This window comes from Athene noctua, chromosome 13 (assembly GCF_965140245.1).
Source record: "Athene noctua chromosome 13, bAthNoc1.hap1.1, whole genome shotgun sequence".
Lineage (NCBI taxonomy): Eukaryota > Metazoa > Chordata > Aves > Strigiformes > Strigidae > Athene > Athene noctua.
In genome coordinates, this window is record NC_134049.1 from 12,218,716 (window position 1) to 12,244,000 (window position 25,285).

A 25,285-nucleotide genomic window follows, 5' to 3' on the forward strand; every position below is an offset into this window, starting at 1 on the left:
GCCAACAAGCTGCAGATACCAGAGGATTTTATATCAAGTGCCTATTTTTTAAGAGGCATCTATCATGTCAGTTCTGGATTTGAAAATAATATACATTTATCACTATACGATATATCTGTAGCCTCCCTTCCGGTCGATTTTTGGCTGCCCAAGCCACAAGCAAAATATAAAGCATCCAAGGTAGATAACACAATGAACTGTCTATTATATGCTCTCTGTGGGTTAACACAGAAGAAAAATAGAGGGAAACAGCATGATGTACTGTAAAGTACACTAAAAAAGTAGTAAGATAGAAGAAATCAACAAAGTCTTGTTTTTTGTCACTATGCCTTCCTCACCAAAAGCCTCCATACTCCTTTTAGGCCTCAGATTACATTGCTATAAACCCAGAAATGGGAAAAAAAGGCAATTATACAACAGGTTTCTGTAGTTCAAACAATGCTTCTGGATTCTGTGCACATATACTAAATAATTTATCAAAGTACAGTGCTAAGCCAAGTTGTTGTGTGGAGACAAGCTACCCAGTCTGGAACATCTTGTACCACAGTTTGTAATGCAGGAATATGAATAATACATGGAAAATACTCAAGAGAGGAGGCAAAGCCAGAACTGCATGCATCAATCAAATGCAAAAAGTGGGTACTGAGTACATAGAAAACTTTTTTGCCAGCAACAGGTCCAGTATACAACTGCAATTTATCTTCTGCCACCTGTGGCCCTTCTCCAAATTGCAAAAACTAATTTTGAAACTGTGTCCATTTTCAAATTTGTGATGTATGACAACCACTTCTGGAAGAAAGTCGTTCTATAATATTTTTGTTGTGCCAGGACAGCCTAATGTGTGGCTTGTCATCGTTGAATGTACTGCAGATCCACCAGCAAGTTAAACGTAGACATGACATGACAAAACAATCATGAGAAAACTGTAGATAAAGCCAAAACATCTTTACCTCTTAAAATGTTAAATCACAGCAAAGACTGTCCTTGATCTCTAGCCCGGTTCTGCTATATAGGAGGTCTCTCTTTTCAAAGAGACCTTAGATTACATCCCGAAGTACAATCTGTAGTCCCCACTGAAAAGTTCTCATGCTATCACGAGCCTTGGACTAATCCTCCTTTGAGAAAAGCCAGCACAAAGTCATGTGCGTCATAACAGTCAGCTGAGCAGCTTGTCTTCTCCCCACACCACTGCTGTGTGACATCTGACACCTTTTTTAGCTCTACTTCTGCCAGCAGTTTTCTATTAACATCAGCAGCACAGAGTGAAGAACTGTTAAGAGGTTAGAAAGCACAGCGCTTCCATGAATGTTGACTCATGAAACACATTGAACAGTCCTGAGGAAGAACAAGCCCTCAGGGAATTCTCTCTCTGAAAGCCACTTGTCACTGGAAGAGAAATACGAGAAGATGAAAGCAATCTGAGCTGCAGGTTGCCCATCTTCATGACAATTGCAATGTCCATGCCAGAAAAGCAAACTGTGGAAGCAGGCAAGAGAGAGAGGCTGCAAAGCCTAGATGAACACTCACCCTCCTCCTCCTCCTCCGATGCATCAGACTGATCTTGTTCCCCAGACTGCTACAGGTTTTCTGTCTCTGAAGAATCTCAGGAGAACAGAAATTCTCCTTACTGTGCATTTCAACACTAAAAGGTCCAAGACCTCTATACACATTGAACAAGGCATCTAGTTTGCTCAGAAGATGGTAAGGATAAGTGCATTTGTCTTTATTCTACAATGTTTCTTCTAAAGGCATAACTTTATAGTGCTCCCTTCAATTTTTAAGACCAGCTCCTGAAGCTCTTATATAACTTTCATTTTGTCCTCATTCACGCAAACTTCTATCACTATCAAGAATGAAATGTTCAGCCTCAAAACCAACTCTAATAAAACAAGGAAAGGACAAAATTGAATGAAGACCTTATGATTTGTCTCAAAGACAAGGAATAAGATTATAAAAGTCTAGGTGACTTATGAACCCCTATGCTGAACTTAGGGCTGACTTTGCTCTCTGGTGCTTCTATGCATGACCAAAGTATTAAGCAAGTTTACTCACTCCAGCTGCCTTCGGGTGTAAGTGATAAATACAGGGATGCTGTTGCTTATCATGATTTTGCTTCAAGGATAGTGAGGCTGACACCAAAAGGCTTCATTCACACTGCTTAGATTGGAGCTCAGCTCATGCCTTTAACATGGAACTAATAAGTTCACAAAGTACAATCAAAGAAAAACTAAGCTTAGTCCCCAAATGCAGTTAGTGTATTTTGAGGATTCAGAGAATCTGTTCCTGCTTCCCTTCTCAAAACCCCCCTCTCTCCTTGCAAGAAATGTTGTTTTTTAATTTGTCATGTTCATCAACATTCATTCATTGTACAACAATGATGCATGAGTTTCATTTAGGAGCATTTACTGCTGAAGGAAAAAGAGCTATTACGTTTCCTGGACTGGATGTTCACAGGCAATAGTTGCTGCTAATTTGTCTGTTATACTAAAAATGTGTCATTCCTGCCTTTGAGAGCCTTTAACTAGAACGATTACACAAGAAAATAAATAACAGTAATACCACTCTCTGATTTCAGCACTTATTCTCTTCTGCAGGCCCCCTGCAAAGCTTGTTGCCAGGCTTTGTCTACACTGGATAAAGAAATAAGGAGAAGAGTAATTAAATAAATATGCCGATTAAATTGGTTTAATAGGCAGCTAGTTAGACAAGTATCTGTGGCAAATGGGGTACACAGTCACATATGGCAATTCTCAGCGCTAAACTGCATATAAGGCAGAAGAGTATTATAAATGAGTTCACAAGCCTTTCAAATCTGCTCGGCTTGAATTGATCATTTTGCATTTTCTCTCAGCCAGATGCAAAGGGACTGAATGTTCTGCAGCTGTCATCACCTCTCTGCGCAGTTAAAGGCAGTTGCCCCCGACTTAGAGTGCAATTTGCTTTTCATGATGTACCTCCAAAGCTCTGTGCTCATAAAGGTTTTCATTTGGAAGGGAGCTGGCTACTGCTCCTCACTGGGAGAAGAAAATGTACATTGCCATAATGCCTGATTTACCATTTGTGGCTGATCTGAATGTTTGGAGCAGTAAAGCTGGCCAGCCCAGCGTAATGGTCAATGGCACACAGCTGGAGGTGCACAGCTGGCCTTACTATGAAAGGTTATTAATGGATTTTTTAGAAAACAGGGAAAAATTAAGTACCTTGGGATGCACCATGCACCTGGCTCTATGCAAAGCACTTTGTACTGAAGAGCACATAAAGAATCAAACTCGTGCTGGCTCCCCAGCAACTTGCTGTTCAGATTCTTCACCTGAATAAATTCAAAAGACTGAATTAAAAACACCTCTTCAGCAGCACTTTGCAGGGAACAGTGGGAAGTGCTTCCTGCAGCAGTGCAAAATTCAATCCAGGCAAAGATTTTTCACTTACCTCGTCACATCGCTATTAGTAAAGTTGCATTATGCCTTCAAAGCCTCTCTTATACCCAGGTGAACATTGTGTTCATCTATCTCCTTGCCTGGAAGGCTCAAAGCAATAAAAATTGCCAGCTCTTAATCACTGCTCAGAGAAATCGGAAAAAATGCCAAATTCAGTGTGCCTTGTGCCCCCAGGGCAAACCAGCATGTCTCCAGTGAAGTTAGTGGAAGCAAAGGGTAATGCCAGAAAGCTCTTCTGGTGGATACAACAGGCTAGTTAATACTGAGAGGAGGAACTCCTAGCATGGGATACAGATCTAGATGAGGATAAACTTGGAGGGAGAACTGCCAGGAAGAATCCAGCACTAGCAAGGTTGCAGTAGCCAACTCAACTGTCTGGCACATCACTAACGTGTGCAGCAAACTTTGAACACATGCTACATGAGCAGGAGGCAGAAAAACCGTCTGCCCTGTCACAGTGTCCATGACAAATGACTCAAATCCAACTGCAACACATTGCTAGGAGCATCCATTCCAAATAACATCCTGTAATTTATGATCTTTAAATAAATATTTTCTTCTCTCCCTTCCCTTGTCCAAACCTTAAATCTCCAGTTAGCATGGGTCTACACAACTGCACTATCAAGGAATCTGAAATACCAGCTCTAAGAGATGGCCTCCCTAAGCATTCAATGTGCTGTGTTATGAACTGTCTCACTGCCCAGCAAACCATGAAGAGCTGTATTACAAAGATGTCCCACACCTTACTTTGGTTCCATATATAATTTGGCTACAGAAAAATAACCATCATTGCAACGGTTACAGGCCATCACACCTTCACTCCAGGAAAAGGGAATCAAATCCAAAGACTCTTGAAAAGAGTCCTCTGCATTTCCATTCTTGCTTTGTCTGACCAGAGGCAGCAGGAAACAAGCACCTTCAGGGTTTGGCCAGTTCATCTACGGGCAACCAAGTGGACACCGACTGTCCCACTGCAGTACAGGAGAAGGAAGCCTACCCTACATTCCCTCTGGTTTGCTCTTTATGTGACCCAAGCAAGAAAATGCAGATGAGAGGCAAAAGAAAACTGGCTTGGGCTGCAGGACCTGTGCCTTTAAACCTATATACTCTATGCATGGAGCTTTAAAGCCTAGTTTGTGAAAGGAAGGGAACATTTTTCTTACTGCAAGGGAAACAAACCTTTCAAACAGTTTTGATCAGCCACTACAGTAACTCACCTTGGTATTACACAGTAATACAACCAACAAAAACACAGAGCTGTGATCAGCTTTGGGGCCCCCAGCGTAAGAAAGACATAGACCTGTCAGAGTGAGTCCAGAGGGGCCATGAAGATGCTCGGGGGGCTGGAGCACCTCCTGTATGAAGAAAGGCTGAGAGAGTTGTGGGAGTTCAGCTGGAGAAGAGAAGGCTCCAGGGAGACCTCAGAGTAGTCTCCCAGTACTGAAAGAGGCTACAGGAAAGGTGGGGAGGGACTCGTCATCAGGTGTGTAGGGATGAGGATGAGGAGTAACAGTTTTAAACTGAAAGAGGGTAGACTTAGGTTAGATATAAGGAAGAAATTCTTCCCTGTGAGGGTGGTGAGACACTGGCACAGGCTGCCCAGAGAAGCTGTGGCTGCCCCCTCCCTGGAAGGGTTCAAGGCCAGGTTGGAAGGGGTTTTGAGCAACCTGGGCTAGTCGAAGGTGTCCCTGCCCAGGGCAGGGGGGTTGGAACTATATGACCTTTAAGATGACCTTTCCTACCCAAACCATTCTATGATTCTATGAGAAATCACACAGGGGAAGCCACTAGCTCATTTCAACTGGTATTGAAAAGCTTCCTCAATATTTCTAGGCAGGAACCAGGCAGACCTGAAAAGCAGCATGATGCTGGCAATGTAACACTTGTAACAGGCTAGTGACAATTTGTAATCCAGTTTGTAGCATCAGTGTTTTTTCAGTGATTCCTCTAATAGCCAAAATGGAACAGTTAAGCAAGCCAGATTTCCACTCCCATCTGCTCCCTTCACAGAAGTCCCTTCCCACCCAAGCCATTTCATGACTACACACAAGCAAATGTGATCATTGAACATTCCCAGATGTTCAGTAATAATCTCATACCTTGGGCATTTATCATAATTCTCAGACCAAGAGACAGCACTTGCGATGGGTCTTATAAAACAAGGTTGCCCTCTCACCTCAGAGACAGCCTCCCAGCCACCCACATGGATGCCTGTTCTTCTAGGATACACACAGCTGCCCCAGACTACACATAACACTAAAAATAAAACAAGAGAAAGTTACTCCACCTGGCACTTGCCATGTACACAGAGGTCGGTCTCGTAAGGCCCACATGGAGTACCATCGAGGACTCTGTCTGTCACCAGCACAGGGGAATCCTTCCCCAAAGGAGAGCAGAAGAGCTCACATGGTTTATCTGGAAAAAGAAATGCAAAAGCAATTGCCTTTAGGAATAGCACAAACAAGTGTTTGAGGCAATGGTGATGCATTCTTTACATGAATGTATTTCGAAAGGTATCTACTGATAATCTCATCTTTGAAGAAACATGAGCCTTTTGACTTAGGCCTGTCATTTCCCCACTTTAAAATACCAATATTCAAAGGGTTACATTGATGAGATTGGTCTTTTAAGACACAGAAAACCACTTAGTCGGTACACTTCTATGTATCTGTTTGTGAATGGGAAGGTGTTTGTTACAGGGAACATTCAGAAGCCTGTCACTGTGTGAGTGTCTCAAATAAAATTCAGACTACAGCCAGTGATTTAAGAAGAACAAGTTCTCCAGCCCATTTCTACTCTTTATAGACTGACTTCTTGCATCAGTTTGCCAGTAAGAACACTTGTATACATGTCTAAAGCATTCCTGCATACATATTACCTACTATTTCCTTAAACTGGTATTTGCAGTCCTACAAACACTTCTGTCAGCAAACTATGCTGCTAGAATATCTAGAGAATCATAGAATAATACCAGGTTGGAAGAGACCTCAAGGATCATCTGGTCCAACCTTTCTTGCCAAAACCAAGAAAGAACCCCCAAATTAATTTTAAATACATTGGTAATGTTGCATTTTTCATCCATGCAAATGGCAATCATTATATATTCAGACCTCACTTTGGAAAAGCTACTATTGTGTTTAGCTAGAGAAGCAGTTAAGCAAAAAAGCTTTTTCAAAGATTTGTGTTATTAACTGGCAGCCTACAGCAGATGTCAGGGTTTGCTGAATGAATTTGCCATTTGTTTAAGTAACAGATATTTAGTCAATGTAATGTTTTTCCTTTGGAGCTGACTGCTACTCACAGACTTCATCCAAGAGAAGAACCTATAGACATTGAAATGGAAACATGTTTTGTTCTGCAGAGTCAAGTACCTCCACTCATCAGACGTAAGAGAGAAAGTTTGCCAATACATAAAGCTAAGTGGCGTAGGTCTTTTCTAAGTTTTCCATGCAATCAAAAACCTGAAATCAGCTCCCACCTCACTAATACATGTAAGTACAGTTCAAGCACAGTGGAGATTAGCTCATGGTTGGTTTATATCTGGGTCTATTTTAATGCTTCTGAGTGTGGTGCTTCAATATGCTGAAAAAAAGGTACTGGAGAACATTGCGTGGGTGCTCGAACATGCTTCAAGGCACTGAGATATGAAGCTGGGCTGCCCTCTGTCCATCTGTCTTGCTTGTCAGAGGAACTACAGACATATCCTGCAGATGTTCAAACTCCCTGCCTTGTGTCTGATGCAAAGTAAATTCACAGAGGCTGGATTTTGATCTTACTTGCAGAGTGAACAGAGGAGCTGGGAAAGCTGTTGAAAGAGCAGCTTGTGCAGGAAACTGCTAGTCTGACCACTTCTGGACAGACTCTCTTTCTGCAGCTGCGAGGTCTGCAGCAGGGCAGGAGAGGTTTCGAATTTGCATTCATGGAAACTGGGGCAACATGGCTCAGGTGAGTGAGACTTTGTTAGACAGCAGGAACAATGCTGGCTGTTATCTTTTAGCAATAGCTTGTTCAGTCTTCAGGTGGCCAAAAAATGGCATATTCCCTTTCTGTGGCTGAATAAAGTTCCCACTGCAGTATGCTACTAATTCTGGCAGCACTGATCCGAGAAGATCACTGAATCATTCTGTTTTTTTTCTTTTCTATCCTATTTACAGGACACTCAGCAACCCATAGTTCCTGATTGGAAATGAAGAAAGGAGTGGAACAGCTCACCCCTGGAAAAAACTGGGAGAGTCTTCCGTGACTGAAATTAGTCAGGGAAGTAGCTCTGCATTGTGTATTCGCCCAGCAAAGCTATTTGGGGAGGGGAGAAGAGGGGAACAAGCAGCAAAACCAGCCTGTGTCCCGGGGCATCTGAAGCAATTGTGGTCTTGGAGGGTCTGCTATGGGAATTAAAATGCTGCCTGTACGCTCATCTTGGCATTGGACCCAATTTGTCAGTGCTAGCACAGGAAAGGGCTTATCCAAAGTCTGGTCTTCTGGTATCGGTTCCAACACCACCACCCTCTGTTCAAGTATGTCTTCAAGATGACCAAATGAAACAAGCTTTGTCTGTTTTTCAGCAGAGTGCAGTGAAACATATTTGTTCCTGCAGAAAGGACATTATTACGACCCTTTTGCATATCCCCCAACATCTGGTTGAATAGTAGATGAACAGCAAGATCCAGCAAAGCAAGCATTAAAGGGATGTAAGTAGGGTAGGGAATTATGCTGAAATGTCCAGAATTGATACACATCAAAAACGTCCCAGGGTTCTTTCTTTTTTTCCAGTTTCAAATTAATTTGAACTTTCTAGTGTTTAAACTCCCATTTCCAAATACCTGCTGGTTCAGACTGGGAATCAAGGCACTTCTCTCCCAGCATTACAAAAAGATGAGTAAAGAACTGACAGCTCTGTATCTTCTGTCAAGAAAGCTGAAAGAACAGCAAGGCAGCACCAAGAACAACTAATTGTAATCAGTCTTTCAGCTGTAGCTAAGGGGAACATACTGTAGCCTTCTCACCAACAAATGGGAGTCTTGCTGATGAAATCAAGATGGGCTGAGAAGCTGCAGTGAAAGAACAGCAAGGAAGTACAGAGGAAGATGAAAAAACTTACCATCAACGATGACAGCTGTCAAAAGGCTTTTCTTCTTGTTGGTGTATCTGTCATGGGCCTGGCACTGCTGGTCCCTGAAGCTTGGCACACCTTTAGGGCAGGGTAAGTTCTCACACACAGTGTGTTCCACACTGGCTCCCCGGCAGTTCTTCCCACCTGGCCCCGGGCTATCATGGGAAAGACAAACCAGGGTCAGCTGGAACAGCACAGCATCTCACAGGCACATTTTCCCTGTCCAAGGCAACTCCTGAAACAGCAGGAAGAAGCCTTCCTTTCAGGTGTTCCTTGTTGGAGGGCAAATCCTGCTCTCAGTGGCTTTGACATAAAATTATTCAAGCTCCATTCTGGATCTATAACTGGCTTATCATAACAGATGCTCTGGAGTACTTCTGAAGCATATTCTTTTGTAGTATCCCATACACAGATCAATAAATAGGAGCTGCCTACACACCGCACAGGTCAGAGAAGAGGTAATCTAAAATGGTATTCACCTGTGGGCACTAAGCAGCCTTCTTAGAAGATACAGAGTGCTTAACTGTTTGTATTCTGGTCACTAACCAAGGGATGTGACTAATTTTGCACTGCTGACCTGAATTTCTTCTTTGACTTCAACAGCAATTCATTCCTGTCCTAACCTATTTCAGATGGAGCAGGCAAATGACAGAGAGAATGTGTGTGTGTGTGTGTGTGTGTGTACCAGCAGTTTCGGAAAAGGAATCGAAGTAAGGCACTCCCAAATTCTGGGTTCTCCCGTGACATCTGGCCTGAGCTCTGACTAACTTTTCCTGTGACCTGGGACAAGTTTCTTAACTGATGGTGACTTGTGAGGGAGAGGCTTTGGAAGGTGAACTGAGCGTGACACCTAAAGTCTAAGTATTATTTATATTTGCACAACCAGGCAGTTCAGAAGATCATTTGTGGTTCCACAACAAATACTAAAATGAAGTATTTATATTCTTAATAGGGAACCTAGAGGCATCAAGGTGATGTTACTGTGCCTTGGATCACACCAAATACCCAAGGCAGAAGCAAGCAACCAAGCAGGCAACCCAGAACGTTTCACCTTTCTCTTCCCACCATTTGCTTTCCCCCTGCCTCAAACACTCTTAACAATGGGGACACAGCAAAGGTCTCTTCAGCACATGTCCTCTAAGGCTCTGTCTTCAGCAGTTTGAAATTAAAATAACATACTGTAAGTAGGGTGCCCAGACACAAATGTGTGCAGCAGATAATCTCCATCCATGAAAACCATGCCATTTTACACATTTATTTTTTAAACATGCAGGAAAGGCCACTAATCCAACATCAGGATTAAGCATCTGCTAAATCTATTCTTATTTATGGTTCCCCAGAGAAGGAAATCTCAAACTCTCAACAACCTATATTTTCTTTACAAAACAAAACACCAATAAAAAACCCAAGTAAGCAAAAGACTTAGCCATCCTAACATAATTTCTTTAGCTACTTGCTGATACTCTCCTGAATTTGACACATAACTATCTCCCCAGCAAAGACGGATAGTCATGTTCTTACTTTTCTTTAACGGATGGCTATAAAAAGCAACTCCAGCCAAATTCACCTTTCAGTTGTATGACAGTCCATTCCAAAAGCTTCTACCCCCCTCCCTCCCAGAAGAGCAATAAACATCAGGTTATATCACTCAACTAATTAGAAACCAAGGCCCTCATTGTATATCATTTATTTGTGTCAGTGAGCCTAGCAAGAGTTGCCCTGTTCTTTTACATGCTGGCTATAGGACTGGGTCTTTGATTTCCTACCTCTGCTTGACATGATGAATTCAGCATTTGGTGCAACAAAACCATCCGATTTTGTGTAGAAGAGCTTTATGCCAAATTTCAGCCTATATCAAATTTTTACAGTAGCTCCATTAATCCCAGAGTGTTTTGTTTTGTTTTGTTTTTAATGGAAATGTTTTTAATGGAAATGCTGATCTCCAGTGATGCTGTAACAGAGAGTCATCAGAAGAACAAGCTAAACAAAAGCCTGCTTGCACTGCTAACACCTCTTCTCTGTCATGGGCACATGAAAGGCAGCAGATGTGCTGAGATCGATGCAGAAATCTTCTGGGAGGATTGTGTCTGCTGCCTTAGGCTGGAAGAGACAGACACTCAGTCCAGATGACTAGAAGCATGACGCAGGCTTCCTCCCACATGAACCCTGCTCTCACAAAAAGACATCAGATACACAAACTTTGGTTCCAGGACCATCTCTTTGGCTACAGCAAAAGAAATGTAGTCATTGAACATAAAAGACTCTGCATGTTTGTGTGTACATGCACAGGAAAAAAAGAAAACCAACCCAAAAAAGCAAGCAGTCAGAATACCCGAAGAGTAACAGAGCGCTCTCTCTCGAGCACATTATCAGGCTGATGCCCAGGGAACAGGAGACACAGCAGGACTGCTATGGAGTGTGCTCATCAGCAGTTGCTTTGGCTTTAATCTTTAGATGTCATTAACTTCTGAGGGACTTTCTATGAGTTTGGCAATACAGACTGGAAGCAAGCAGCTCTTATTCTTGGTAATAATGGTCACTGGCAGTACTGAAATAATAACCAAATCCATTAGGAGACAGAGACTTCCTGAGCACCCACCAGTCCTGGTCAGTGGGAGCTGCAGAAACATTGTGCCTTTTGGCCTCTGCTCAGCCCTTCAGCACTCTGACCTCTCTTCCATTTCTAACTAAGGAGTAAAACAGTCCACTCCTGATGTAGTGTCTGTCAAAATTAAGGAATTGGAAGCATGCATCTCATCAGCCACAAAACAACAGATCATCCAACAGATCTGAGGGATGTTTCTACTCCCAGTAATCCAACAAAAAGCAATATACACAACAAAGACCTTCCCACCTCAGCTACACTCTGTCCAACAGCATCCTATTTTATTTGGTAGTATGTTGCTGCTTTCTACTAGACTAGCTCCAGTAAAACACTAGTAGAATATACAGTCAAGGGGTTCAGGAACAAGCAGATAAACAAACATGGACAGGCAGTCAGAGAAATGGAGAAGACACAGCTCTGCCATGCTCGTTATGTTCTGCTCTGTTACTGTTTGGGTAGGGAATGCAGAATTACTGACAGTAATATTTTAATTAACTGACCTCAGTATTAGTATTTCAGTATTATAGGCTTCTTGGCATGTTTAAACAGGATACTGAGGGTTTTCATCATGCAAGATGAAGTAAAACAATAACAATCACTCTCCCTGTTCTCCCACAAATGGTTACCTAGCACTTGTTCATATACCTTTCCTCTGCTTCATTCCATTTTTGTGGATTCTTCCTTGTGTCCCTTCTACATTTCCAGATGCTGAGGCCAAGACTTTGGGCATCATCTCTATTAGATTCTGCAAAAGGTCCCAAGCCCTGTAAAACATGGTCTCTAGCACTGCCTGGGTTTTCCAATAAACAGTGTAATTCAAGCCCACCCTGACACACGCCTGAAACAGTGACTACGTGAGATCTTCTAGTGGACAACTTCATGGCCATCTTCCACTGTATTTATGACAAGAGAATCCACCCACTAATGGAAGTGAAGAAATCAAAGCCCATTTATACTACCATGACCCTTTTATATGACAAGACGCGATTGGAGGAGGGGTGAAGATCTCATTCTGATGTTCTGTTTAAGCCAGTGGTTTTCTCTTCAATCCCACTGAACAACAACAGTCCAAAGCCTAGACAAGAACACAAGGCAGCAAAACTCAAAATTCTGCCCATGCAAACTGGCTCATGACACACTGCCTTACAACCGTGTGGAGGCAATGCATGCAAGTACTTGGAGAAATTACAGAGAGGAAAAACCAAATCAAACAGTGAAGTAACTGGTTTAAAAATACTGATAGTCCCACAGGCTCAAAAGTCAGCTGGCAGGAGTAGAGATTCCAGTTAAAAAAAAAATAAATCCCAAGACTAAATATATATAAAATAAAAGATAAATCCCTTAGCCAATATTTTTGGACAGTGAATAAACCAGCTGCAGAAGTGGGCTGACGCCAGGAATTTGAAGCAAAAGAAGATCACGTGTGTATCCCCAGCCAAGAATGTATATGAGCAAGAGAATTTTAAAATCAGTGTGCAATCTTGGAGGGCACATTTCCTGTAATTTAAGAAACGATGATGAATGGATTTAGGTTTGGTCAGCACTGTGGTTAAAGAGACTTTTTGTATCTGACAGCAAAGAAACCAGCTCAGTCCCTTGTTCAGGAAAATGAGCTGGTAAAAATCAAGCCTGGACATTACAGACATACGATTGCAGTTCAGCGTTATTTAAGGAGAGGAATAAACAAAAATATCCCTTTCACATGAATACAGCTGAGCAGCAGCCAGCATGTGCCTATCCATCATCTAGGCATGTCTTCAAAGTGACTATGTTGCTAGCCAGAATTTCAGCCCCTATTTAAAAAGAAATGTTTCCTGTGCTTTGTCTGTAGAGAGAACCTTGAAATGTGAATAAAGTTAGAGATACACAACTTGGAGGGCTGCTCTCAAGATTGTGAGCACCTTCACTCATCTCAGAAGTTATAATGCACAGAAACAGGGGTGGTCAGATAAATGGCCACCATGGTAACCTGTTCAGGCTTCCCCTAAGAAGAAAAGACTTCCAGATGTGCCTCAGCTGACCTGAGGGATGAAGCATGGCACATGGGAGATAACAACACTTATATTTCTTCCTGAATTAGAAAAAAATCCAAGCCCAAGCAGAGACCATAGGCTTATTTGTAGTCACTAGGCAGGAGCTAAACAGCACCCACTGCACTCTGTGTACGGGAAAACTTTTCTTTTCATATGCAGCACATCCTGATGTACAGAGTATCCCCAGGTGCTTTACCAACACAGCTGTATGACACTATGACCACTGTCGGACACTCTATCGCTTCCCAAGCCTATAGCCAGCACTTGCTGCCAAACTGATTTCTAAGACATATTGGCTCAGCTTGGTCTGTAGATCCAGATCAATTCTTCCTCATTCACTGCAGTGCTGGAGAGCAAACACAGCACCATTTTTTTCTGCCAAACTGCATGTTTTTAATTCAACTGTAGCTATGTTTGAATCAGGGCAATGGGCCACTTCAAATGGTAACACTTCAAGCCACTTCCACAGAACCTACTTCACTCCGAGTCACTCCAGAACTTTGACCTGGTCTTTGGTGCTTGTGAACAAGAAATCTCTCATGTCCTCTGCACAGCTCTGTTGCCCCTTTCTTCACTGTACTCTTGCAGCAAGGATTGTCTAAGTGCTACATACAAAAAGAGATGTGAAGATGTGAAGACTTACGGGGGATTGTCGCATTTCCGCTGTCTGAATCGCACTCCTGTGCCACATGTCCGGCTGCACATGCTCCACTGACTCCACATGCTCCAGTCTCCATCAACATGCTCAGGAATGGGAGTTTTACTGACACATTCCCCAGCTCGGCACCACTGAAATGCAATTGTGTTAGCACAGGCTGGAAAGAAGCCCTGATCTTGCAAATATTTCTGCACAGGTGGACATAAAAGGATGTTTGAGAGATTACAACAAGCCCTAGAGACTCAAGGCTTCAGTGAGATGGAGGCGGGAGAAGAAGAAAGGGAGGAGGTGAAACATGGAAATTTTTGTCACCCTCAATGAACCCCTGAAGGGAGTTCTGTCATTAAAAACAATAATCACAGAATTGAGCCACTTGCTTTATAAAGCAGATAATTATCTAAGTGCTAAGACTTAAAGCCACACTCTTCACAGAAACTGAGTCCAAGAAATTATACCCTAAAGCAATGTCTTCATCAACAGTATTCCCAGTATGTACAAAATAATTGAGGTATTTTGGACCTAATTTGGATAAAGCCCCAAACAACCTTTGATTCTAATAGAATTGACTGGCTCCTGACCAAGCAGCAAACTTGGCCTATTCTCCTGCTCTGTCCAGGATATGATAGAGTAAGCACTGCTAAGCAGTCTTATGAAAGAATCACCAGGACTCCTGTAGTTAGAAAAACATACATCTAAAAATCCTTTGTCTCAGTTTCCTTGTCATGCTTTCCAGGACACAGCTTTTCTTGCCATTGCTTATCTTTATTTGCAAGCAAAGAAAAGGTCTCTAATCTTTGATTTTAGCAACAAACTTCATAATTTTACCTTTTCTTACCTCCCTGACCATACAACATGCAAAAAATTTTAGAATCCAAAACCAGTAAGTAGGGGGCTGGCAGTTACCAAACCAGTCAAGTTCCTTTATAGCCTAACAAATTATCATCTGCACTGGGAGAATCAATCACATACATTTACATACCACATACCACTTAGCACAGCCCAGCTCAGAGGTTAAACATGTTCACTTAAAGTAGTCAACTTCTGTTAGCACAGTAGGTCAGCTGGGAGGCAGCAGCTGAGCCTCCATAACTCCCACCCTTGTGGCATTGAAGCCAGTTACTGGAATGGTGATTTTCACTGGAGGGAGATCTACTAATCTGAGAGTTTGTTTTGTGTTTCTTATAACAATATGCCTTAGCCATCTGAATATATACATACAGTACAGCAAATGATGCTTCAAAAGTAACTGAACATCACCTAATTTGAGCTCAACATGTTTTGAGCTACTTTTAGAAACTATTAGGTTTTTTAAGTAGACCCTTTTTCTTTCCCCATCTTTCTCCACTCCCCAAGTGTCAGCCTAAATGCTCTCCACACTCGCTACCTCAGATATAGCCAAGAACACTACTACCACCTTAGCTACACTGAAGATTCACCTCACTCATGAAACAGCACCAGCAGCAACGAATGAGGTGACAGGAGCGAGCTACTACCTAACATGACTCACAGGGTACTCAGACTGTGCACTTAAAGTGAGGCATGGGGTCTTCCTGCACCATTTGTAGAATGCCTAGACCACCAGGACTTGACTACTGAGGTCTCCAGGGGCTACTGAAATACACATAACATAAAATCAGAGAGACTTAACCCAATCCAGCTGTTAATTGAGCAGTTTCTATAACAGAATCAGTATAAAATATGGGTTTATGGTAAATACTGAACATCTTGGAAACATTATTTCACAGACAATGCTGGAAAAAACAAAGTGATTGCTACTGAGCATTTTGATTACCTTGTCTGCACCACATTCAGTGCCATCCAGTGGCGGGTCCAACTTCGTTTTACAGGATGTATCTCCTTCCACCAGGCACCAGAGCCCAGCACACATCAAATGCTGTAATGACAAAGCAATGAGGTGCAGTTATTACTTTTGGAGATGTCAGCTATCATTATGGGATACACTTCAAAGCTCAGGCAGTCTTTCTCAAGTGAATCCAGAGGCATCTAGTTGGTTTGGGAGCAATTATTTTTTTGAGGATAGATCGGCATTAAGTGGTTGGGCTGGAAACATAAAAGTGATTGATAGATGCCACTGTCAGGAACAAAACCCACCCCAAACAAGTAGTCTATTATTTAAGCAGATTTCTTTTCATAATAATAAATCTGGTCCATTAAAAAAGAATCCTATTTGGGAAGCCAAGATGGGTGCTTTGGAACCATGCCACATGCTTAGATGTCCAAGCTACTTAATTACTTCTATTTTTTAAGAAGATACTTAAGTAACAGAGTTAGCCCTGCTAGACCTGGTTGTAGCTATAATCAGACAGCAATGCCCCTTGGGAGAAGAAGATCTTAAGGTGGAATGAGAAAGAGGAAAGGATTTCATGGTGCAGAGAAGCCTGGTGACAGGCAGGGGCAAAGTTAGTACAGTTTTGGTGGTGAGAAGTAGCTGCTAGAGATCAATGTGCTAGAGAAGGTGAGAAGTGAGATGTGAGGGCAAGGGCAGCAAGAGGTACAGCACAACTCGCTACCAGACTTAAAACACATTCCGGGTATCATTACTCAACACTGCTGCTCTGCTCAGTCAATGTGTGTTGCAGGGATATTAATGCTGACCACACTTGCGTGATCTGTCAGATCAATACATTTTCAGAATTTGAGAAAAAGAACGAGGAAAAAGGGCCTTTACATTGTTAACATTTTCCACAGCACCCACCGTGCCTTGCATTCCATGAAAGTGGATGATTTCAATACATTGCTACAGATCTGAATACCAAAAGAAGAAAAAGAAGAGTTACATTTCTTTCCACTATTGTTCACGTTTCAATGTAATGGTAAAAAGATGAGAAGCCTGACTCTAGTGCCAGCTGGTCTTGTCAAGATTTATTGCACCTCATTAAATAGTTGAGTCAACATGCTTCAACCTTATGGTTCTTTCACAATGTAATGTAAGAGACTGTGGGTGCATGTGTGTTTTATGTACATGCATGTTGGTATGTCTATATAAAATAGATCTGTACGGCAGAGGGTGCAGACGAGATAAATCCAAATACCAAGAGTGATGATGTAGAACATTCTGAAACAAATAGTTATCACAGCAGTATCTGCATCCTGTTTTATTTCCACATTTCTTTCTGGAAAGAGGATTTTGCACTATTTAAACCAGAAGAACATTCATAAAAACTAGAAGCAGACGGCACAGTTAAGCAACATCTGTATTAACCACAACACAAAGTCATCGTCAAACAAACAACAGCAAATACACTAGGGAAACCTAAATCAATGAATTTTCAAGACATTTTCCCCAAACTAATAGAGCATATGGGAAAATATCAGACTTTAGTAATTTTGACTAAATGACTGTGACTAATTAGTGGTTTACCCACAGCTCTGAAAGCACTTAAGCACCAATTACCCATAAGGGCATCACATACTGTTTTACAAATAGGTATACTGAGGCAGAAGAATTGACAAGCCAGAGATTTCACAGAAAATCAATTACTGAGAAATCAATTGTTCCACACTGACATGCCCAGATTCTCAAACCCCCACCTTTCCTGGAGAGTTCTAAAATAAAAAAGTTCATCAATTAACCATCTGCAACTGTTACAGAAAAAAACACTAGGCAATAAAGCACTTAAATTGAAAAGGCTTTTCCCTGAAATACCAAACTTACAGCTCTGAGAGGATGCTTGTTTCCTAGTTGTAAAGCTACAGCACCCTTGCGTGTCTTAACTCCTTGAGATCTGAAGGTGATGGGTTAGTCTTTATATTAAGACTACACATATGGACGATTAGAAAGGATTCAAAAGCAGTTAAGATATGTTAAAAGCATGTCACACAACTAAGTGGAAGGTATCACAGGAGGTTCTAGCCACAGAAGCAGGGCATGCCACATCTAGCTACAGGGCACAATTAAATGCAGTCTATGAACATGACATACTTGCTAAACTCTAACAGCTTCTTTGTCATTACAAATAATTTTATTGGTGACCTATAAATGTTGCTACTGTTAAGTCAAGTTCAGGAATTAATTGACAGTCTGGACTCTCTCTTCTCCCTTGGTGACTGTGGGCAGTGATCTTCTGAAAGGACCACCAGCAATGCCTCCTTTCAAACTGTGGTTGGGGAATACCGATGTGTAAAATGAAGGGAAGCTGCAGAGATGAAGGGTGCAGATAGCAAGTATTTCTACTTTGCTAGGCTTCAGCCTCTTTCTAACATATAACCACAAAGCTTCAGAGCAGAATGTGATGAGAAACCCTTCAGCCTCATCTCCTGAATGACCCAGACAGGAATTTTGCCCAGTGGTTTCAGAAGGAAACCCTCTGCTTCTGCTTTCTGTCAGAAAGACATCCTGGGTGAAGATGCAATGGAATTCACTGCATCCCTAAAGTTGTTCTAGACACATATGAGCACCGTGCTAAATATCTGTGCATTATGCAAGGCCAGTATTTGTTAAGCTTCAGCTTCAAGTCCCTGGATTGTAAACTGCATGTAAATCAGTCAGGGTTAAATTCTCCTCTTTGATGTAAAACTGGGAGGAGGAAGGGGGTATGGTGAAAAGAGAAAGTCATAAAAATGAAGCAGCTTTTTGTACAATTTTGGTTGCCAGCCAGAATTCCTCCATAGCCCACAAGCACATGGAAGGTGATAAAGCCAGCTAACAGGCCCAGGTAGGAGCCATGGCCTGGGGGAAGCAATGGGCACAGATAACCTCCACAGGTGTGTCTGTACCAGCAGAACTACAGAACTGAGCCCAGCCTACGGACACAGAGGGTGCAGATATGCACACACATGTGTGTATGTGTAGATGTCCAGGTATATGTATATGTTTGTGCCTATATATACATGTATACACATCCATGCACACACACAGGGAGATAAATAAAGGAAAAATCTCTTAGCAACACCAACCTTCCTGAAATTTCCCATCTTTGAGGTACAGAAAACATAGGATTTTTATAGTATCCTTGTGCTTGATACAGAATACTAAATGCAAAGCATATTTCAGGAAACAGTTACAGAAAAATCTGGTAACTGTGCTTCAGCTCTGTGTTCTAGTGCCATACCACTACAAAGCTCAAATGCTCATTAGTGCAGTCCCCTGTATTTAATACAGCATTCAGATACCCCAGCAAAGATTTGGTATTGTGTGTTCCCAAGATGTTTTATCATGTTAATAGCTCATTTCAAAAGAGATCATATAACCTCCTCAGCTACAATAGAAACCCAAACAAAAATCCCCATTAAACAGTCCTATAGCTAACCAGTCACAGTGACTGACTTTTTAATAGTTAAATAGCCAGCTTTGTGGGGAAATATCAAAGTGAGAAATGGCAGGACTTGAAACGAAGTTGCTTGTATATGAGTGGCAGTTCAGAGCTTATACTGATATAGAAGAAGCCATCAAAAGAGCTGTATTACTGCTAATTGTAAATTCAGCAACCAGCTTTTAGACAGCAGGTCTCTGCCTGCAAAGTCTTCCCTGCAGCATTCAAAAAGTGCCAGTTAGGATTTTCCAATGATAGGTATTTTTCACTGGAAAAATATTGATTTGTTGAAACTGTCTGTAGGGAAAGGTCATCTTTGGATCAGCTCCCAGTCTGAAATATATCCAAGAGCAAAACAAAATTTTAAAGAAGTGGGATGGTTGTTGAAAAGTGGTATTTCAATAAAAATTTAAATTTCCTTTTTTTTTTTTTTTTTTTTCAATTGAAATGCTTGTTCACCTGAACCACTAAAGAATTTATACGGACAGAAAATAAAATTTAAAAATCGAAATAAATGGAATTTTTATAAAGGTACAAATTTTAGACTCTCAAAAACTCCTGGAAGATAGGAAAACTTGTCTGCACAGCTGTTAGAAACCACTCCTGAGAGAGGTCACAGTCCGGAAACTCCCAAGCTAGGAGATATCTGCTCGGCAGGTGAACAACGCTTCCAATTACAGGTATTATAATGGCATCTGTTTGAGAAAGGGGCCTTACTGTTTTCTCTTCCTCAAAGGACTTGCAGTCTAAACAGACTCCTAGGAGCTTGGAGATAAAGGAAGCTTTATCCCTCTGTTAAAGGTGGGAAGATGAGGAAAAGAAAGGGATTAAATGTCTTGCTGAAAGTCTGCTGGGACACAAGCACAAACGCTGCTCAGAGTCTGCAGTCCTGTGCTCAGTGTCACAGCCACAGGCTCACCCTGCCTGCTCTAGCTAAACTTCAGGGTAAAACCAGAAACAACTCTGGGATACCCCCAGGAACATGTCTGGCTATGGGCCTCCCCACCTTTCACAGCTTTTCATACTTTTTCACATCACATACTGTTTCTGAAGTCGGTGTTTACCTTACATGTAACTCCATCCCACGTGTGCCAGCACAGACTCGCAGCGTGTGAAGTGCTACGACCACTCACATGCGGCTCTAGGGAAGCAATCTATTTTAGGTTCTTTAACTCAGTGCTGCAGCTGGAAATGAGCAGGAGCCAGAATTAGTTCAGCCAGCTCTTTGCCCACAGGCAGTAAGTCTAGAATCTGCTAGTTTCTGGGCTAGCTTTGCATCACCACTCTTACTAAAATCAGCGTGATTCTGCCCAGTGACCTCACGTGGTCTCAGTGAGAAGAAAGGGCTCACAATACATCCCTGTCTCAAAGCCTCAGATTAATACCTACAGGGGGGAGCTTCCAAAACTCCAAAGCATCCAGAGAAGCCACTGAATAAAGATGTTCTTCCCATCAGGGAACAACCCTGCAGAAGCTAGTTCTTCCCCTACACATTCACTCCCTCACCTTGGATTAATTCAAAAAAAGAAACATTTCTCCTGAGAATGAATTTGCTCCTGCTGCCTACTGCCCTCTGGAAAGAGGAACCTCTTATATCTAGCAGGAGAATTAAACCACTAGGAAACCAATGAGGGGATTATGAAGAAGGACTTAGAAAGAGTAAATATTGTTAAGGAAGAGGAGCAAGAGACCACATAGCACACAGGCACGCTTATAAATAGGCTGCCTTTCAATGAAGTATCAGATCTCTTTTCTTTTGCCAAGGTTTTGGCTTGGCATGTAGCTAACCGTGAAAGAAAATATGTTTATAAAGAGAATCCTAATTAACACCCATTAAGCATAATAAACACACAATTTACACACGCCTTCCTGTTCAAAACACTATGTGTTCCTGAAGCCTCACAGCATGCTTGTGAGGAGGAATTCTTTACACAACAAGGTGGGAAAAACAATGCCCCCAATTTCTACACTGTTGCTGCCTTTAATTTTGGGTGCATAAACTGACATTCTACAATGGAGGTGACCACTGTTGTTTGCTACTGCTAATTAGATGGAGCTTCTTGCTGTTGAAAACTAGATGAAAATTGCTCAAAATCAGAATCCTGTAAAATTGGAAGGCACTTTTGAAAGAGACATGTGCTACCCCAGAAAAGGTAACTGTGAAGTTTGGATACATGTATCTGTGGCCAGCTGTTGACCTTTCTCTAGAGCTCATATTCCAAGGAACAAGTGGTAGGTCAAATAGCGGAAGCATCTGTCTATCTGTCCAAATGATCCAGAAGTCAAGGGAAGGCTTGATAAAGAATCATAAGGACTAGCCTAGAATATTCAGGCAATAGTCAATATCTACTAACGTCTCATTTTGATAAAACTGGGCAACAATCCCACAAATTCATAATGTGTAATTTTATTCATTAATGACAAAGAAGAATGGATCTTTATTGTTGGACAGAAAGCATCTCAGACTATTATGCAAACTAATCATATATGCAACTAGAAAAGGTTTCTTAAAAAACATTTCCCTATTTTCACTACCTGGTGATCACCTCTTTCCTTCAAGAACACACAGAAACATATGTGCACATTATGCTTTTTGGATGAACAGCCAATAACCTGCCTGCTTGGAGTCAACAAATAAATTTAGAGTTGATTCCCCTTTATATTAGATTCCCCTTTATATTAGTTTTTTTAATCACTGTAACTCCATTAACTCAATGAATGGCCTCTTCATCAAAACTTGAGAGTGGAAAGTCACCAACAATAAAATCAATAGCATTGTTTTAACTCTTGAGGAAATGGCCCTTGGCAGTTAAAGAACTCTTAAGGAAATGGTCCTTGAGAGTTAACTGCTTTCCGGTGCTACTCTTTTCCTTGTAGAATGGTACAAAAAATTTAACATAGTCATTTCCGAGATTTGTTCGTGTTCTGTATCAGAGAAAACAAAACAAACTGAACCCAGCAAACATGAAGAGTGTCATGCTGGGTTTGGTTCTCTGAGCTAGATGGCTTGCTATGCATCACTCCAACTACCAACACAGGGACCCCATATGGAATGTGCCCTTATATATATATATGGGGTGATGCCAAGGGCTTTTCTGATCTACAATTAAAACATAAGAATGTTTTCCCTTTGTCTTTCATGAAGAAAGATAAAATATCTGTCAGCTTCCTTAACAGTAACTTACCACAAAACACTTCTCACCACAGACAGATTTGGATGTCTAAGGTCTGAATGAAATTAACTGGTTATAATCTTCAGTCAAACAGCCTTTCTAAGAGCAGATGAAAGCCAAAGGATTAGAAAAATCCAGAGCATTCATGTTTTGATAATGTTAGCAAAAGCAAAACCAGGCTATTCAAGAACTGCCCAAAACACACTTACAGAGAGGATGATGAGCCCTGACCTCTCTACAGTGGATGCAGAAGGGATCTCTTGCCACGTGTGCCATCAGCTCTCATATTAAAACTGCTCCTAGGGCTCTATGAATGGCTCTGCAGGGTAGATGGTAAGAGACAGAGAAATGTAAAAATTCTTCTTCTGAGAGGGGTTTCGCCTACTGCAAGCTCTTCAGCCTTTCCTGTGATGAAGTTAAACTGGAATTAATTACTTTTACACTGGAAATGTGCAATGCAGTATCCAGAAATTGTTCCAATCTGGGGGAGATACAAGAAACCAGTATTTTAAGAAGCGAAGAGTGGTTTGAGATGCCTGACTGGAAATAGTTCAAGGAGGGCAACCTCTCAAAGCTGGTAGAAGCTCAGGGCTTCTGGAAAACCACACAGCTTCCCTGAGACTGTCTCCAGTTTTAGCAATTTCTGGTGCTCTCAAGGCAAACTAAATGCCTTCTCCCTGCCTAAAGTACTTCTGTGCGAAGCACTAGTTCTGTTTAATTTTTTCATATAACCTCGAATTAAAGTAATAGTCAAAAGAAAGAGATTGGAAAGACAGTATTAATGAGACCACAAACTAATTTTACGGCAAAGCAGACTTTGTTAAATATTAATCTTTTCAGTGCCTTTAGGGCATTCATGAAACTAGCTCCTGTGGGTCTATGATTCATAGACACATAGAAATTCAAGTAGAGAAAGATAAGCTTTGTCCACCTTCCTACCAACACAGAATTCTTTCTTGCTGTATGTGCTCTTCAGCTTTGCTGAGCCTAATTTTCAGCACCTTAAGTGAGAGAATTCCACCAGACATGTTACATCAGCTGAAGAAATCACGGAAGTATCCTTATGTGGTCAAACCTGGAAGAAGTAGAAACATGCAGTGCAAGGCACTGGACCAGAGTCACTCCTCTGTATTAAATGTTAGAAATTTTGTACTTTAACTTATTACCATTTCGACCTCAGTACACTTAAAAGAGCTCTAGCTAATCAGCTATGTCACAACCACAGCGGCTATATTAGCATGGTATTGTACATGCCGTGTGTTAAGTGCTGCTCTGAGGGCCATACTACACACAGCCCACCAAGAAAAGGCTTGTGAGTTGTGCTACCATCTAGCTCAGAAGAAGGTATCTGTCCATGATGAAGGGAGGGCAAGAGCTTCCAGCAAGTTTCATAATCAATCTGATCACTTCTATGTAACACTGTGTTTGCAACTTAAAGCCTGAAACTCTGACCTTGCACTTTGCAACACCCATCTCTTAATGTTTTCAGTGAGAGTAATGTTCACTCAGTAACTTCCAGTGAACTCCCCAGGCCTTAACACCTGATTGCAGGGTAAGGAAAGTATTGATCTTTTAAACAACAGGCAGTGTTGTCCATTAGAAAAAGAAAAAAAAAAAAAGGGGGGGGGAGGGGGGGGAAATTAAAAGAATGAAATTACAGATTGTGGGTTTTGGCCATGGAAAAAGAGAAGGAAGGGACAGTAAAATAAATACAGATAGGTACACACACTGTTCAGAGTGGTTGTGAAGATTATGGGAGTTTTCTCTTGAAGTGTTTTGCAGATGGGAAGTTCCCAGAAGGCCAGTGGGAGAGGTCTGAATGCCCTTCAAGCTTGTTATACACTATTTTCAGGCTGATACTCAATCGCATTTTGGCTAATTTAGTTAAGTTCAAACTTCAGCTGTAGATGCCACATCACAAGGCTACACTAATTCTTTCTCCCTCCTCTTGTGCTTTAGTAAGAAATGTAGGATTTCCAAGCTCAAGTGCTTGATTCTTAATAGACACTCTGTATTATTTTTAAGAGTTTATTATTTTTATATTCTTAAATTTCCACATTGTATTTTTATCATTTTATTTTGGTTCCCCTCTCTCTTTTTATTTTTCTTTAAACCACTGCACCAGAATGTGTTTTGACCATCTTCCAAACTGAAACACGTACAAAAATTTCTGAAGCATTCCAATAATTGTAAACTGGGCTGTGCTGCCCAGGCAGGAACTCTGCTTCTCCCTCTTTATTTCTCTCTCTTAAACAAAAAGTATTTCCACTGAAAATAAAGAGAAAAAGATCTTTTTGCAACATACAGAAGCAGTGAAATAGGACACTTCAGTTTCATATGAAACAGGCAACATGAAAATAGTCTGAATTTTAACAACCTACATTAGGAAAACTATAAAATAAAGCATGGCAATTAAGTAAATTGTTACCTTTACTTCTAAAAAAAGAAAATCTTCTCATTTTATTTTAGAATTGCCAGGCTTCTATCCTGTAAGCCTCAAGAAAACCAAACCCATCCTCTTCCAGATTTACTGTTATATTTACATAAACGTTAAAGTGTGTAATGGAAAATTATGCAGACAAAGTCCCCGGTTGTACAGAAAATGACAATGCAACCTATTATTTTCAGCATAAATCAGCTCTCAATCTAATTACCATGTTCTTGTAAATTTTCTATACATTACTAAATAATAGGGCTTACTATCATTGTCTGGATCTTGCAAATGACCCTGCAAAGAAAAAACAGACAGAGGCCCATTGATTCCCATGCATGGAGTCCAAAAGTCCACTCTGCAAGTCTCTTTGCAAGGTCAAGACCACATAGTCCTACAGTTGCTTAGCTATATTCACCACCATGACATCAAATATAAAAACTGAAGGATTATGTAAAATCCACTTGACTATTACAATTGTTGCTTTTCCATTACTTTATTTTTTGGTTCCTCTCCTTTTCCATTTTAGTCCAGAAATATAGTCAGTCTCCTATGGCTTACAATC

The 25,285-nt window shown here is 41.3% G+C and overlaps 1 protein-coding gene across 1 annotated transcript in view; it reads right to left on the bottom strand.

Moving 5' to 3' along the window:
- Positions 1-25,285, bottom strand: part of ADAMTS17 (ADAM metallopeptidase with thrombospondin type 1 motif 17) — a 196,480-nt gene that overhangs the window by 69,805 nt on the left and 101,390 nt on the right. Inside the window, exons 11-14 of the mRNA XM_074916879.1 lie at positions 15,636-15,737; positions 13,829-13,974; positions 8,536-8,702; positions 5,725-5,852 (exon numbers count right to left, since the gene is read on the bottom strand). Coding sequence (XP_074772980.1) covers positions 5,725-5,852; positions 8,536-8,702; positions 13,829-13,974; positions 15,636-15,737 — 543 coding nt within the window. The remainder of the gene's footprint in view (positions 1-5,724; positions 5,853-8,535; positions 8,703-13,828; positions 13,975-15,635; positions 15,738-25,285) is intronic.